Below are 14,289 nucleotides of genomic sequence, written 5' to 3'. Positions count from 1 at the left end.
AACCAGGGCTGGGGGGCTGGGGGTGGGGAAGACTCTAGATATATTTGAATCTACTCCGGAAGTAGAAGAGTAGGGAAAAGAGAAACAACCACAGGCGCAGAATGAAAAGAGCTCTCCCGGTACCCCACCCCACCCCCACCCCACCCCAGCCACCCCTCCTCCCTGGCATGGGATTCATGGGCACCAGCTGAGGACAGGGTCCCCTCCCTTTGCCTGCCACATAAATATTGGCAACGAGAACCCAGACTCTGAAGGACAGGAAATTCCAAAGAAAATAGTTTTCATTTTTAACTTGCCTTTTAATGTATGTATATGTGTGCATATATATATATATATATGACATATATATTATATATATTTAAATTGCACCTGTTTTGGCATGAGGGTGAAGGCGAGTGAAAGAAGGTGGCCGAGCCAGGAGGAGAGAGAACACAGATGGCTTGGTGGTGGTATGGTGTGGTGAGTTGTGGGGAGGAAGAAGGGGGTGGGTACCGAGGTTGGGATGGGTGGAACAAGGACCCTGTCTTCCTCTTTTCATTTTACTATGGTTGAAGGAGAAAGAGAAAGAAAGAGAAAGAGAGAAAGGGGGTGGGGAGAGAAGCGAGACAGATGGTAGAGTGGAGAGGCGGCAGCCAGTGCCGGCACTGCCCAGCTTGGGCGGACCCAGCTCTCCCCTCCACCCCGCCTGCCAGCTCTCCAAATGCCACCCTTCCCCCATCTTCCCCTCTCCCCATCCCCCCAGCTTGGCACTGATCTCAAGGAGAGAGAGGGAGGGAGACTGGGCAAAGAGCATCTGTTCCCTCCATTCTCCTAGCTCCATCGGCTGCCAACCTAGGGCCATCGCCTGCCTCCATCACCCCTTCGCCTGCCTGCCTACCACCCAATCCCAAATGGGTACTGGATCAGGTGCCGAATCTGGCTGCCTCCTCGGGTACCAGTCACTGCATTGCTGTGTGTCTGCCACCGCTGCCTGGCACTCATGGGGCCGTGTGTGTGTATGTGTGTGTGCGCGCGCGCATGTACATGTAGGCATATGCGTGTGTTGTATGTGAGCCTCCTGGGCATGGGTGGGGGTTGGCATTGCAGTTGCCACTGTAGCATCCAACTAGAAGGACAGAAGGATGGAGTGGAAGAAGGAGGGGAGAGGTGTGGGACCTTGGAGGAGAGGCGAGGGTGCATGAGTTGCTTCATGCTGTCTGAATGCAGGCATTGGTACTGCGGCTGCCACCCTTGTGCCCATGGAGATGAGAGGGGATGAGTGGAGGGGGCAGCGACAGGAGTCCTTGTGCTCTGGGAGGAAGGTGCGGCACACAAGAGCTGTTGGCATCACAACTGTTGGGCTTGTGCCCAGGTCTGGGGTTATGGGGACCAGAGGGGCGAGGCGGTGGAGAGGGATGTGCTGCCGCCCCTGTCCTTCCAGAATGAGCTCTGAGAAGTGTTGGACTGTGAAGGAGTTCTCTCTGTTCCAGTCTGGGGAGTGGGGTGAAGAGAGTAGATGAGGAAGAGCCAAGAACGAATGGGAGAGGTAGGAGGAGGCTGTGCCACTACTACCCAGGGAGAACTTGTTTGGGCTGGCAGTGTGGCCTTTTAAGACAACACTGGGGAAGACAGCAGGGAAGCTGGGGTGTGAGGGAAGCTGGCACTGCCCATGGAGCCTGGCATCGCTCTGGTGTTGTCGGTGCCCCCTCTGATTTGGTTGAGGGGTTTGCTGTGCCAGGAGTTAGGTGGAGAGATAAAGGATGCTTTCTTTGGGAGAATAGACTCCTTTCTGCCAGGCCCTCCTTCCCATTCCCTCTTAGGCATGGAGAGCTGGATGGCAGATGGAGTACCCCGTGAGGACACAATGGAGGAAGCCTGCGATGGCTAAGACCCCCAAGGAAGAAGAGTGGTGAGCCGCCGCGGAAGCTGGCCGTATCCTCTAGCCTGGTCTGTATGTACCGTTATTGCAGGTGTTCACGGAGGGAAGGGGTTGCATGTGACACTGGGCTGTGTGATGGGAAGGGTAGCCTTTTGTGGCTCCCATTTGTACTGTCCCCTCTTACAAGTGTGGTGGATTTTTTCTCTCTGGTGCCTCCCTCTCCTTCCCCTCTCTCTGCCTCCCCCGTCTTTCATCATCACCATCTGGGTCCTACAGCTTGGCACCCAACCAAGTAGATGCTGCCACAATTGGCAGTATCGCATTGGCATGTGACCAGTGACTCAGAGTCTGGCACTGCGGCAAACCCAAAGCCGCCAAACTTGTTCAAGATACCGCTTGGCGGCAATGAGGGAGAGGGGCCATGTGCATGGCGGTGTAAGGCTGGGTAGAGCTCCATGTTGGGAAACGGCATATGAGGTGCCCTTCACAGACGGACTGAAGCCCCATTCGCTAGTTCTCACCTCTGCTGCTCTCTGAACGTGATTCTCATGTCTTTCTACTGTCACTAACCCCAAGAAGGGGATGTAAATGGTACTATACTGTTTTTGAGCAGCTAGGCAAAAGAATCTGGAGCACAGAGGGATGGGGACATTGTCTCCAGCCACACCTGAAGCCAGTGGCTGTGGACTTCTCTGGGCAGCTAGGACAGGAAATAAAAAAAGGAAGGGTAAAAAGGCCTGGACAGAGACTTGACAGCTAAGCCGTTACTCAGACAGTCCCAAAAAGAGTGGAAGGAGACCTCAGGCTTCGCTGTTAGGGAGTAGCTGGGTTTTACCTGTGCATTTCCTGCTGATCTGTGCTTGAGATGAACTAGTCCCCTGTCCTGTGGAAGAATGAGAAGCACTCTAGAGCTGGAGAGGTGAGACATAGGTAGACAGGATACCCGGGACTTCTACAAAGACTGAGATTTTATGTTTAGGGATTTCCCAGTGGCACCTCAAATAGGGCCAGACTAACTTCTGTCTTTGAAATCTACTCTTGGAAGGAGGCCAGGGCCCAGCAATGATGGTGAGAGAGAAGGCATTGCTTTGAAGGACAATCTCCAGCACCTGTGGTGACATGCTCCAGCCCCTGAAAATTTTAACTTTAAGCTGCCCTATGCAAGAGTCTTCAGTAGCACTGGATTTCCCCAATTCCTGGGTAGGTAGAGGCTATAGGCCATCATTCTGGACCATCTGGAGAAAAATGTGGCTGTGGGTAAAGTCAGAGAGACTAGCTGGCTCTAAGAGATAAGGACTGCTCATAGGAAGTCCATCCTGGGTGGAGTTGCACTGGGCTGGGGGAGTTCTGATCACGACATCTCTGGAAGCGGACGGCAGTTTCAGAAGAAGCAGGGTTTCCACGGGAGAAGAGAAAGCAGGAGGTCTTCGGTCAGCACGGTGAGTGGATGGTGCTTAAGAACTGTTTTCTGCTGTTAAGACAGAAGCCGCCGTAAGCACATGATACCATCAGATTCTAGCAGACTGGAAGGTTGAAGGTGTTTGTCCAGGTAATGAGGATGATATATCTGAGGAGGAGAAAATCAAATTGGGCAAAGCTTAGTGGTAGAGCGCTGGCCTAGCATGTGTGAGGCCTTAGGCTCAATCTCCTGAAGTGATGGTAGTCACGGTGTGGGAGCCTCCGGCATAGCAGAGTTGTTCTGGGGACTGGAGAACTGGGACTGAGCGCGCTAGGACAGCATCTCTTAGCCAGCAGCAAAGATCATTTCAGCAGGAGTTTCTGATTCACTTGGCATGGCGATGGGGTTCAGAAATGTACATTTAACTGATTTATGGTACTAGGAATTGAACGCAGGGCTTGTGAGTGATAGGCGAACAGTCTATCATTGAGTTATGTCCCCCTTTTGCTTTTTATTTTGAGATGGGGTCTTGCTAAGCTCAAGGCTGGCCTTGAACTAACTCTGTAGTCCAGGCTATCTTGAATATGTGAACCTCCTGACTCAGCCACTCTAGAGGGTGGGATTACAGGCTTGTACCCCTAGACTAATCTTAGGATATATTTTAAACAAACACTCAGGTAACCATGTTGCAGATGGATAAACTTTAGGACAGACTGTTCCATGACTTGGCATTCATCTTGGAGGGCAGTCGGTCTCATTTAAATTTTTCTTGTCTTTGAACCTCTGTTTTTCCTTGATCATCGTTCATGGCAAACCGGTGATATATATGTTGTGGAATATAGGCATATTCATGCTGAGTGAGGGTAGCTGGTAAACAGCAGAGAGTTGTGATGTCCAGTTAGGACGTGTAACTTGTTAGCACAGGGATTGCAATAGACAGAAGTTTTTACAGAAGACCCCTGCCCCCACCTTGATAACATTTTCAAAGCCCTACTTCCTTCTCCTCCCAGTTCTAAGTACTGGCTGCCATATGTTTCTCAAATCTTCCCATTGAGAACCATGAGCTCAGAGCACTGACTGATGTTCTCTGTGTCCCCATGAGATCTGTATGGATTTTGTTGGGGGAGACAGGTCCTGCTCCTCCCCTGTCTTTTGGAGACCTGGGTTGTGATGTAGGGTAAGGCTGGACCCACGGCAGTATTGACAAACACCCACACCTTGCAGACAAGTACCACTGTTGCCCGAGTTGTTTGCTGGGATATGCCCAGTGTGGCCTTCTTCGGGTTCAGTGAAGATGTTGTGCAGGCTTTGGTATTGTTAGAAAAGAACCATAGATGTACAGATGTGAGCAAAGTGAGCTCCTCTTGACTGCCCGTTTTGTAGGGAAGACTCTGGATGGCTGGGTAAGGCTGTATTGCTTCTCTCACTCTCCTCGACAGGCCCAGCCTCTTTCTGTTCTACCTAGGAACACTCAGCCTGCTTCTCCACTAACTTCTGGTCAGACCCCTCTGTCACTGGGGAGTTTCTGGAAACCCATTTCATACTGTCAGGGAATGTTATCTATCTAATCTCTGTTTGTGTTTTGCTTAGAGAATTAGCTGGCTCCTTCTCTATCAAGGGGAGTCACAGGGTGGGCATACAGTTGGGTCACCTAGATTTGTCACTTGATGTTATGTTTTTGCGAAGTGTGGTGTCTTCCCCCGGGGCCTAGAAGCACAGGTCTGTGACCTTGGCTGCTCGGGAGGCTGAGGCAGGAAGGATCTGGAGCTTAAGAGCTGTTTGAGCTATAGAGCAAGTGCTCTCAATTCAAATTCATCTCAAAAGAATGAAGTTATTAAAAATTAAAAAAGAAAAAGAAAAAAGGGGTCAGTTGTGCTTGCCTGTAATTCAGGCATGGAGGCCAGAAGACCCAGAGTTCAAGGTCATCCTGGGCTACACAGAGTTAAAGTCTAACTTAGTCTACATGAGACCCTATATTTAAAAAAAAAAAGTGGGGGTGGTGGTATGTGGAAGTAGAGGGGTGTGGTTTAGTGGAAGAGCACCTGCTTCATGTTCCTGGGGCCCTGGATTTGATCCCTACTTCCACAAAAGGTGTAGGGTCTTCCAAGAGGCATGTTCTCTGGCCTTGCTCTTCTTCAAACTTAACAGTCTTGGTCTAGCCTTCCTCAATGCCCCCTCTCGGAGTTTCACTTCGTCTTTTCGTATTGTATCCACGCTCCTCCTGTAGGCTCTGTTCCTGCGGCTACTGCCCTTATGCCGTGGCGACTGCTGCCATAGTACTGTGGTCTTTCTTCCTAATTCAGTCTCCTAGAAACAGTGGCCTTATAGCACCATGTTTCTGACCAGTTTTTGAGAATCACACCCCCCCCCCCCAACACTTCTCAATTCCAGGCCTTCCTTTAACAGAGCCCCAGCCCAGTCCACCCGATTTCAGGTTGATTTCGGAAAGTTTTCCAAAGTTTCCTTGACTTCTCGTCTACTTCTCCCAGCTGTAGACGACAATCATTTCTGGCCCTTCCCTCGTGAGTTAATAGTTTCAGTGCTAACGGACACTGGGTACATTTTCCTGAGACTTCCTGCTTTATGAGCTTTTTCTGTTTCTATTAACATGAGGACAATTAGTACACGTGAAGTGTTTAGAGGCAAGAGCCCTTCTGCTAGCCTGCAACCTCAGTTCCTAGAAAGTACTGCTTCTTAATGACATGAAGGTTATCTTGGGGCATGTTGTTGTTCAAGTGTAAGCCTTGTGTGTGTGTGTGTGTGTGTGTGCAAGTGCACGCATCTCTCTGCAGACCTCGACTGAGGTCCTTCTGAGGATGGGCTTGTTTTGTTGGAGGGGTGCTATACACAGAACTCTGCTTCCATTTCTTATGTAAATTGTTATTATTCTGGCTTTTTGAGACTGCATAGCCCTAATTGGCCTGGACTCCTCTTTGTACACCAGGCTGGCCTTGGGCTCATGGAGATCCATCTGCCTCTGTCTCCTCAGTGCTGGGACAAAAGGTGTCCTCTGCCACACCCAGTCTCTTATGTGAATATTTTTATAGGGATAAAAAACCAGATAGCAGGGTGATGAGAACTTGGTGAACCTGTCTGACACTACGGAACAGAAAGAAAGCAGCAGCCGGTGCTATCATGCCTAGAGTAACCGGCTTTTGCTTCTGTAAGTTCACCCCAGGGCTAGAGGTTTGGGGTAAGAACCAGTTTTTCGATGATCTGGCTGCATATCTTATACTATCTGGCTACTAAGGCTTCAGATTTCCCATGTTCATCCAGCAAACCTTGCTTTTTTTTTTTTTTTTTCTGGTTGAGGACTGAGTACCTTGAGCAAAGACAGGCAAGATCATTTGCACCTCCTGCCTCCCAGCAAAGACCCTGGAGTAAGAAGGGACCTGGGTTTGGTGTTTCTTTAGAATTGTGTATGTCAGAAATCTGGAGCCATAGTGGACCCGGCTTATGAGGCCCTAGTTCAAGCTTGTTTAGCAGACAGGCAGATGCATTTGTCGGTATTGCCTTGCTTGCCTTTCATCTGTTATTCCACAAGATCCTGCGACTCCTGACTCCATGGTCACCTCCAGTATTCTTCAGACACCAGGCCCCCTAGTGTGTACCGGTGTGTGGTGGAGGGGTAGTGTTGCAGCTGGTGTGGCCAGAGGAAAGTTCGAGAAAGACTGCAGACTGGTGCTCCCTGGGAATCCTGGTGACTGGCCTATCAACAGCTCCAAGGTTCCTGGGAAAGTGCAGTTACTCAGTAAATTTTTATCTACTGCCGTGACTACGTGGTGTGTCCCAGGCCACCGTGTTTAGGTGTAAGAAGGCACAAGGAGAAGGAGTTTCAGTAACCTTGGTTCAGACTTCCTCCAACCTAACCAGGCTAGAATGCACGACACGACACCTCTAATTATCCCAAGGCAGGGGTTTACCGAGATTTTCTTTTAAAGTTCCTTCTTTTTTCTTTCTTTTTCTTATCTTTTATATACAAGTCACATTCCCAGAAAACAGAGTTAAAAAAAACAAACAAACAAAAGAAAAATCCAAAAAATCCTTTTTCCTCATACACATGCTGCTAAGAAAATACTTTTATACATAGAATTTGAACAAGTGAGAGAGAAGACTGGGGCTGGGTATGTGTGTCTGTGTGAGAGAAGCTGGCGACAGGGACCAGACCATCACAGGCTAATTTTTCTAGGAACTGGCCTTTTTGGTATTAACAGAATTGGTTTCATCCTACCCTCAACTGACTGGAGCTAAAAGTGTCTTAGCTTTCAAAGTGAATGACACAGGAGTTGAAGAATCAGAATATGTGAGAACTAAGGATTTCAGCTGACCCTGCCCGCATCTCCCTTTCTGCACATAAACCATTGCTTTAGTGTTGCTGTGTGGCTGGGGGACCCTGAAAAAGCTTAGTTCTAGGGCGGGCGGACACATATCAAATGGGTAACTAATGTATGAAGCCTGGGGGGGGGAGGCTCCTCAGAGTTAAGGGGAGAGACAAAACAGCTGGAGGGTGTAGGAAATTTTGCAGGCTTTTCTTTGCTAAAACAAAATATCTAGTAAATCTATCCTGTGCCATTCGGGCTAGATTTGGGAATTGCCAAAATTACCCCCTGCTGGTCACACACGAGGTAAGACTGGGTGTGGGAAGTGTCCCCGAGGACACTGCTCTCCTACTGTATCCCCTGGAGAGCATGTTGTGCTTCAGGGACCCCACTTCGTACACATCTTCTCAGAGGGCCTTCTGCCTGGCAGACAGGCAGACTCTAGGCAACACCTCCAGTGGATGCTGAGTAATGGGGGGCTGGGCTGAGCTGGAGGAGCAAGGGAGAGGGCGGAGGACTAAGAGGAGAAGAAGCAGATGTGGAGCAGGGGAGTCTGCAATGGCAAAGGAGGTTCTGGACAACCAGAAACACGCCAGGGGCCCTGGGGAGGAAGACGGAAAAGAGAAAAGGGACAGGCAAAAGGGATGCACATCCTGACTTCAGAAACCAGGACTGCCCCCCCCCCCCCCCGCCATGCTCTTCTTCCCCGGATGGCCACGACTCTCCACACTGAGAATGAGACGTAGGTGTCCTGACACACCTTCACCTCAGGGGACAGGGCTCATCTCTGTGTTCCTAGTTCTGCTGAGGCCGGGTACAGCCAGGGGAAGGCTACACTGTCTCTGGTCCGCAGATCCAGTAAGGACTTAGAGGCATTAGTGCTCAGACTGCAAGAAACTCTCAAATTGGGGGGGGGGGGGGAGACACAAACAGTAAAACAAAACATAAACAAATGAAACAACAGAAAACCAAACCAAACCAAACAAACAAACAAAAAACCCAACAAAAAACCAAACCACTTGTTTGATGGGAGTTTTCTTTTCTCTCTCTGTATAATCAGTTTTGTTTTTCTTTACTTCATTCCTCTGGTCTCTCCATCTCTCTCGTGCATGTGCACACTCTCTCTTGCGCTTGTTTATTTGGTGTGTTTCAGTTTTGTTTTTGTTTTTTTTAAAAAGAACTTTGGATTTGCCATGGGTGGGCAGTGTGATCCCCGGAGGCTGGATTGCCCTCGGCAGGGCTAGGGCACGGGGCAGGCCCACAGCTGCTGAGAGGATCTTTGTGTTTAAAGCCTTTGAGAAAAAGCTACTGCAGTTTCCAGGGTATGGGGTGAGGGTGGGTAGAGGGGTCCCTAGCAGCGGCTTCAGCAGGAGTCCAGGCTGCAAGGGTTCCATCAGGTGAGGAGAGGGTCAGGAGGGAGGGAAATGGGGAGAGTGAACAGGGGTGCTTCTCCCCCTGACAGTCTCCAGTTTGGTTAGTTTTATGGGCTCCCTGCCCATCCCAGGCTCCAACCTTAGGAACCAAGTGGGTTTTTGGAGTTTGTGAGCAGTCTGTGCTCTGGACAAGGGGCAAGAAGAGGGGGGCGGCAAAGTTGATTTTTTTTTCCACCGCCCTTTTGTCTTGGGTTTTCATTTTCTTCTTCTTTTCTTTCTTTTGGTGTTTTCTCAGTCAGTATAACAGTATGGAAAACGGGATGTGTTTACAGGGGAAGAGGGCTGGGAATTCAATGGGGAGGAGGAGGAAGTAGACATGTATGACAAGGTGGGGTGCATCTGCAAGGGCGTCAGACTGTCTGTGGGATGGGGAGGAGGCAGGACTCTGCTGGAGGTGGGGTGTGTGAAGCCCACTGAAGGTGGGAATTGACAGACTCCCATGAGGTGGGCAGAGCTGACGGTTGGGGTGAGGGAACCCTAAGGCCCTCTCTTGCCCCATCTTGGTTTATCTGTTTATAAAGCTAGAAGTGTAGAGGTAGTAGTAGTTTTTGGATTGGGGTCCGTGTGAGGTAATCTTGCTTCCTCTTTGGCAAAAGCCACAGCAGCAGGGACAGCAGTGGCGCTGTTGGTAACGGTGATGGGAGGGCCTCCTGGGGGCGGGGCTGCCTTGCGCCTGTGGGCTGAGGAGCGCAGATGCGAGGCCAGGGCTTCACGCCCACTCAGCAGCACCTCACAGGCCAGGCAGTGGTAGGTGCAGATAGGCACCCGCAATGGGGGCGGCATGGAACCCCCAGAACCCCGCCCAAAGAAGCAGAAGGATCTCTGGTGGGCAGTAGCTGGGGCCTCGCCGTCAAATGCCATCTTGCACTGACGGCACAAGTAGCGGTGAGTAACATCCACGGTGGAGATGCCAGCGCTGCCTGTCAGCAGCTCGTCAGCCTCACTGCTGTCCCCTTCCCCAGGAGCCGGCAGCTCAGGAGGCTTTGGGGGTGCTGTGGCTGTAGGCTCAGGGGCTTGGGGTGGTGGCTGGAGGAGGGCATTGGGGAGCAGCCCAATGAGGGTCTGAGGTATCACGGGGTTCATGGGAAATAGCCCCTTCTTCATGCCGTAAAGCTGTTGGAAGTAGGCCCCTTGTAACTGAGGGCCAAAGACAGCTGGTGGTGCTGCCCCGCCTGCAGGGGGCAATGGGAACGGCAGGAACTGCCCCCCCAACAGGGCTGGGACAGTGGCCTTCAACGCTTTCAGGTTCTTGAGGGCATCTGTGGAAGAGTTGGAAAGGGTTGCAACTGGCTTTCGCTCACCAGAGACTTTGTCTCCTGAGGGATCAGTAGCTGGGCCAGGGGTAGGGTCAGTAGAGCTGCTGTTGGTTTGATTGGACACAGGTCTCTGAGGTAAGGGGCGGCCTGGACCAGCAGTCTGGACCACTGTGGTAGCAGGCAGGACTGAAGAGGCGAGGCCAAGGAGGCCTGAGGAGGCTGCAGGGCCTAGGAAGATGAAAGGGGGTGATGAAGGGTTACTCCTTTCCGACCTTCCTGCTCCAGACTACTGTAACTGCGCACTCCCCGTCCCCCTACCCAGGGGCCATAACTCTCCTTTTTCCCAGAGCCTGCAGCAAGAATCATTGTGTGGGGAGAGCCAAGCAGGAGAGGAGGGGCTTATATTAGAGCACCCTCTCTCTCAAGTCCAGTTCCTCCCAGCCTCCCCAGCTCACCTGAATTGAAAGAAGCCATGCTTCCGAGTGGTGGCTGGGCTAGAGTTGGGCCAGGCAAGAGGACAGGAGCCAGGCGAGGCAGGGTAGGGGAAGGCCCCAAGGGCACAGAGGCAGGTGTGGTGGCGGGCGGCCCCGGCGGCCCTTTGGGAGCCAGTGGGGCCTCAGGTGCTGGGGCTAAGTCGTAGCACTTGCTTTCACTCTTCAGCTGGGCTCGGACGGCCTCCTTAAGCTTGGCCAGGTGCTGACGAGAAAAGAGGTGGCCTCGACAAGAGACATAGAAGTCATACTTGACATCACAGTAGGGGCAGTCAGTGCGCTGGGCTGCCGAGGCGCCCTCGCTGCCGCTCCCACTCCCTGCAAGTGCTGTCCCCTGCAGTTTGGCTTTCTTTTCCTTGGCCCGAGCATTTTGGAACCAGACCTGAATGACTCTCTTGGGCAGTCCGATTTCCTCCCCCAGCACCTCACACTCCTGCATAGTAGGGGTGCGGTAGGCTTCGTAGCAGGCTTTCATGATCTTCAGCTGCAGGCTGCTCATCTGGGTCCTGTATCGCCGCTGCCCCATTGCATCTGGAACTCCAGACCCACTTCCTGGTGCCCCACTGGTCCCTCCAGCCCCCGGGGACTCTGGTTCAGCCAGGCTGGAAGTAGATGAATCACTCAGGTCTCCTGCAGATGGACTGCAAGCCTCACTTTCTGGAGACGCTTTAGACGGTTCCTCTGGGCCCTCATCTTCACTGAGTGCGGGAACTGGGAGGGGTACAGGGGGCTCTGGTGTTGGTACAGTGGCCTCTTTCCCAGGTGTCCCAGGTGGCAGGAATGATAGAGGCCCGGCTGCAGGGGTGACTGTGGGGTAAGGGAAAGCAGGGGCTTCTCTCTTTGGGGCTTCCTTCCCAGGATCATCTTCTGTCTTGCTCAGCAGGAGGTTGAATTTGGGGAAGGGTGCTGGGGTGGGTGTAACAGTGGGTTTCACCGCTGGCCCAGCTACTCCCCCTGGGGTGCTTCGAAACTGGCCTTTCCTCTCTCGGGCCCTGGTGTTCTGGAACCAGACCTGCACTACTCGTTTCTTGAGCCCCACCTCCTCAGAGATGCAGTCCAGCATCTTCCGCGTGGGGTTGGAGTCCTGCATGTACCAACGGTACAGGATCTCCAGCTGCTCAGGCAGGATGGTGGTGCGCAGGCGCTTGTCTTTGGGGGGTTCACCCTCTCCTCCACCCCCTGCTTCACTGCCTGTGGGAGACAGACTGCCATCGTCATGCTTCCGCTTGAGGGGTGTCCCTGTCACTGATGAGGTGCCTGATACTACGGGGTTCCGCTCCCCGAACACCAGCAGGGGCAGATCGAGGATCTGTGGTGGAGCGCTAGGCTGCGCACACGGTGGGAAATGCAGTCTGTGGTGAGCAGTCAGGAGGTCCTGGCTGGGGAAGGAAACGGCACACTGGTCACAGGTGTGGGTGGCAGGGGATGGGGGTGCCTTCCCTTCAGGCTCTTTGCCTTCAGGCCTTGTTGGCTCAACTTGGCTTGGGTCCTCCACATCTGCAGGTTCTGGTGATGGGCCACCTTGCCTAGCAGCAGGTTCGGGGTTCTGCTCTTCCGCCTCTTCTTCTACCTCTTCTTCCTCTTCCCCTCTCTCTGCCTCCTCCTCTTCCTCAGGAGGCTGGTCATCATAGCACTTCTTGAGGTGCCGAACTAACTCGAAAACACAGGCAAAGGTGGTATGGCAGCGCCTACAGCCGGAGGTCCCCCCAGAGGCCCCCGCGGCGGTCACAGACCCGCCCTCACAGGCATTTTTGCGGGCTTTCTGGCGGGCGTTCTGGAACCACACGACCACCACACGGCTAGCCAGACCCAAGAGATTTGCGAGTCGCTCCACCTCTCCATCCTTGGGGTAGGCGCTGGTCTCGAAGAAGGACTGCAGAGCTTGGGTCTGGAATTCAGTGAACTTGGTTCTGGAGAAGCGGCGGCCTGCAGGCACTGTGTGAGGAAAACTGCTTCCAGAGCCGCCGTCTTCCTCCAGGGGCCAGTGTCCTCCTGCCAGGCTTCGCTCTTCAGAAGCGTGGATCCCCGCTACTTCAGGCTCTGGAATCATGAAAGGTGGGCCTACCTGGGGAGGTGACTCCAGGGACCCATCTGGAGGTTTGGGGGGCTCTACTGGGGGTGGATACAGGCTGTCATAGCTCTTCCGAAACTGAGCAGCATATCGGCTCAGAGCCTCAAAGGGCAGAAAGCGGCGGTGAACGTGTTCCTCGTGACTCTTGAGGATAAGCATATTGGAGAAGAGTTTCCCACAGGCCCCGCAGGCCAGCTTGTCTCCACCCCCCAGAGACTCTGGGGGAGGAGGTGTTGGGGGAGGGGGCACTGCCTGCTTCCCTTCATTGTACTGAATGACTAACTCAAAGCCAAAATTTTCTAGAAGGGCTTTGGCTGCTGTGCGGGCAGCATCGTTGGGCGATGTGTGGGGTGGTGAAGAGGGCCCTGCTTCATTCCCCTCTTCAGCTATGAGGGGCCGCTCCCATTCCTGCTCAGGCAGCTCAGCCTTGGGGGGTGCGGGAAGAGGAGGTGGGGTGGCAGCCGGTAGGGACAGCATGGGTGTAGGACTGGCTAGTGCCAGCTTGGGCCCCACTTTGAGGTCATGGAGGTAGAAGGGCAGCAGCAGCTGCTGCTGCTGTTGGAGCTTGAGCAGTGATTCCGGAACCAGAGGGAAGGGGGGCAGGACTGGGGGGGTGAAGAGGGGGGCTGGGAACCGATGCAGGTCCAAGGGAGGGGGTGGTGGAGACAGAAAGGGCAGTCCAGACATGAAGCCACTGGGGTCGGGGCCTTTCTTCTCAGTGCCCACTTCACCCTCAGTCTCGCCTTCCTTGAGTTCTTCTTGGCTGCGCTCCGGTCCTTCAGCCTTGGCATCAGTCTTGGCCCCCCTGGAGCGAGTCTGGTGCAGAACTGATCGCATATGGATCTCCAGCGTGGAGCTCTGGTTGTAGGACACTCGGCAGACCGTGCACTTGAAGGGCTTGTCTGATGTAGTGCTGGTGGGTGGGGGGATGCCAGCCTCTCCTCGGGCAGGGCATGATGGGTCAATGGCAGCCTTCTTCATCTTGTGAAGATGGGAGACGGAATTATAATGAACCAAGAGGATGTTCTTCTGGGTGAAGGACTCCTTACACACAGTACACTTAAAGGGGCGAGCAGGGTCAAGAAATTTGTCCAGGGCAAAGTTGGTGGTCTTCCGATAGGTCAGAGGGTGGCGAGAGTCAGCTGGGGATGGCTCTGCAGAGCGGGGCTCCCCCATGGCTCCTTCTTCCTCTTCAGCCATGGCTGGTGGAGCAGCCACTTCTTCAACCTGGGCATCAAGCTGAGGGGCCGGAGATGAGACTGGAGAAGAGGGCTGCTCAGGGCTTCCTGAGGGCTTCTCTGGGCCCTCGACTGGTGCCGGGGGAGGTTCAGGAGGATCTGGGCTGGCCTCTGGGGTCAGGTTAGAGCTCTCTACAGGAGACAGAGGAGTGAGAACTGTGTTCAAGCTGAGCTCCAACCGTTGGATATCCAAAGCCACTGACTTGATGCCAGTTGTCTTCAGA

General features: G+C 53.1%; 2 protein-coding genes across 8 annotated transcripts in view; one reads left to right on the top strand and one right to left on the bottom strand.

Moving 5' to 3' along the window:
* The first annotated feature begins 1,004 nt into the window (after window positions 1-1,004).
* The window catches only part of Thtpa (thiamine triphosphatase), a 47,391-nt gene continuing 34,106 nt past the window's right edge, over window positions 1,005-14,289 (top strand). For 2 of the 6 annotated variants that reach the window (XM_057785707.1, XM_057785709.1), the window contains exon 1: window positions 1,005-1,930. The gene's annotated coding sequence lies outside the window, so the exon portion shown is untranslated. Of the gene's footprint in view, window positions 1,931-2,903; window positions 3,059-3,174; window positions 3,298-14,289 lie in introns of those variants that run through there. The other 4 variants (XM_057785706.1, XM_057785710.1, XM_057785705.1 and 1 more) reach the window with 4 other exon arrangements.
* Window positions 6,647-14,289, bottom strand: part of Zfhx2 (zinc finger homeobox 2) — a 36,571-nt gene continuing 28,928 nt past the window's right edge. For both annotated transcript variants that reach the window (XM_057785699.1, XM_057785696.1), the window contains exons 9-10: window positions 10,721-14,197; window positions 6,647-10,493 (exon numbers count right to left, since the gene is read on the bottom strand). In XM_057785699.1, the coding sequence (XP_057641682.1) occupies window positions 9,523-10,493; window positions 10,721-14,197 (4,448 nt within the window). In that variant the 3' untranslated portion in view covers window positions 6,647-9,522. The remainder of the gene's footprint in view (window positions 10,494-10,720; window positions 14,198-14,289) is intronic.

Source organism: Chionomys nivalis, chromosome 12 (genome assembly GCF_950005125.1).
Source record: "Chionomys nivalis chromosome 12, mChiNiv1.1, whole genome shotgun sequence".
Classification (NCBI taxonomy): Eukaryota; Metazoa; Chordata; class Mammalia; order Rodentia; family Cricetidae; genus Chionomys; species Chionomys nivalis.
The sequence above is the reverse complement of the archived record's forward strand: the minus strand, read 5'-3'. Positions and strand labels throughout refer to the sequence as shown.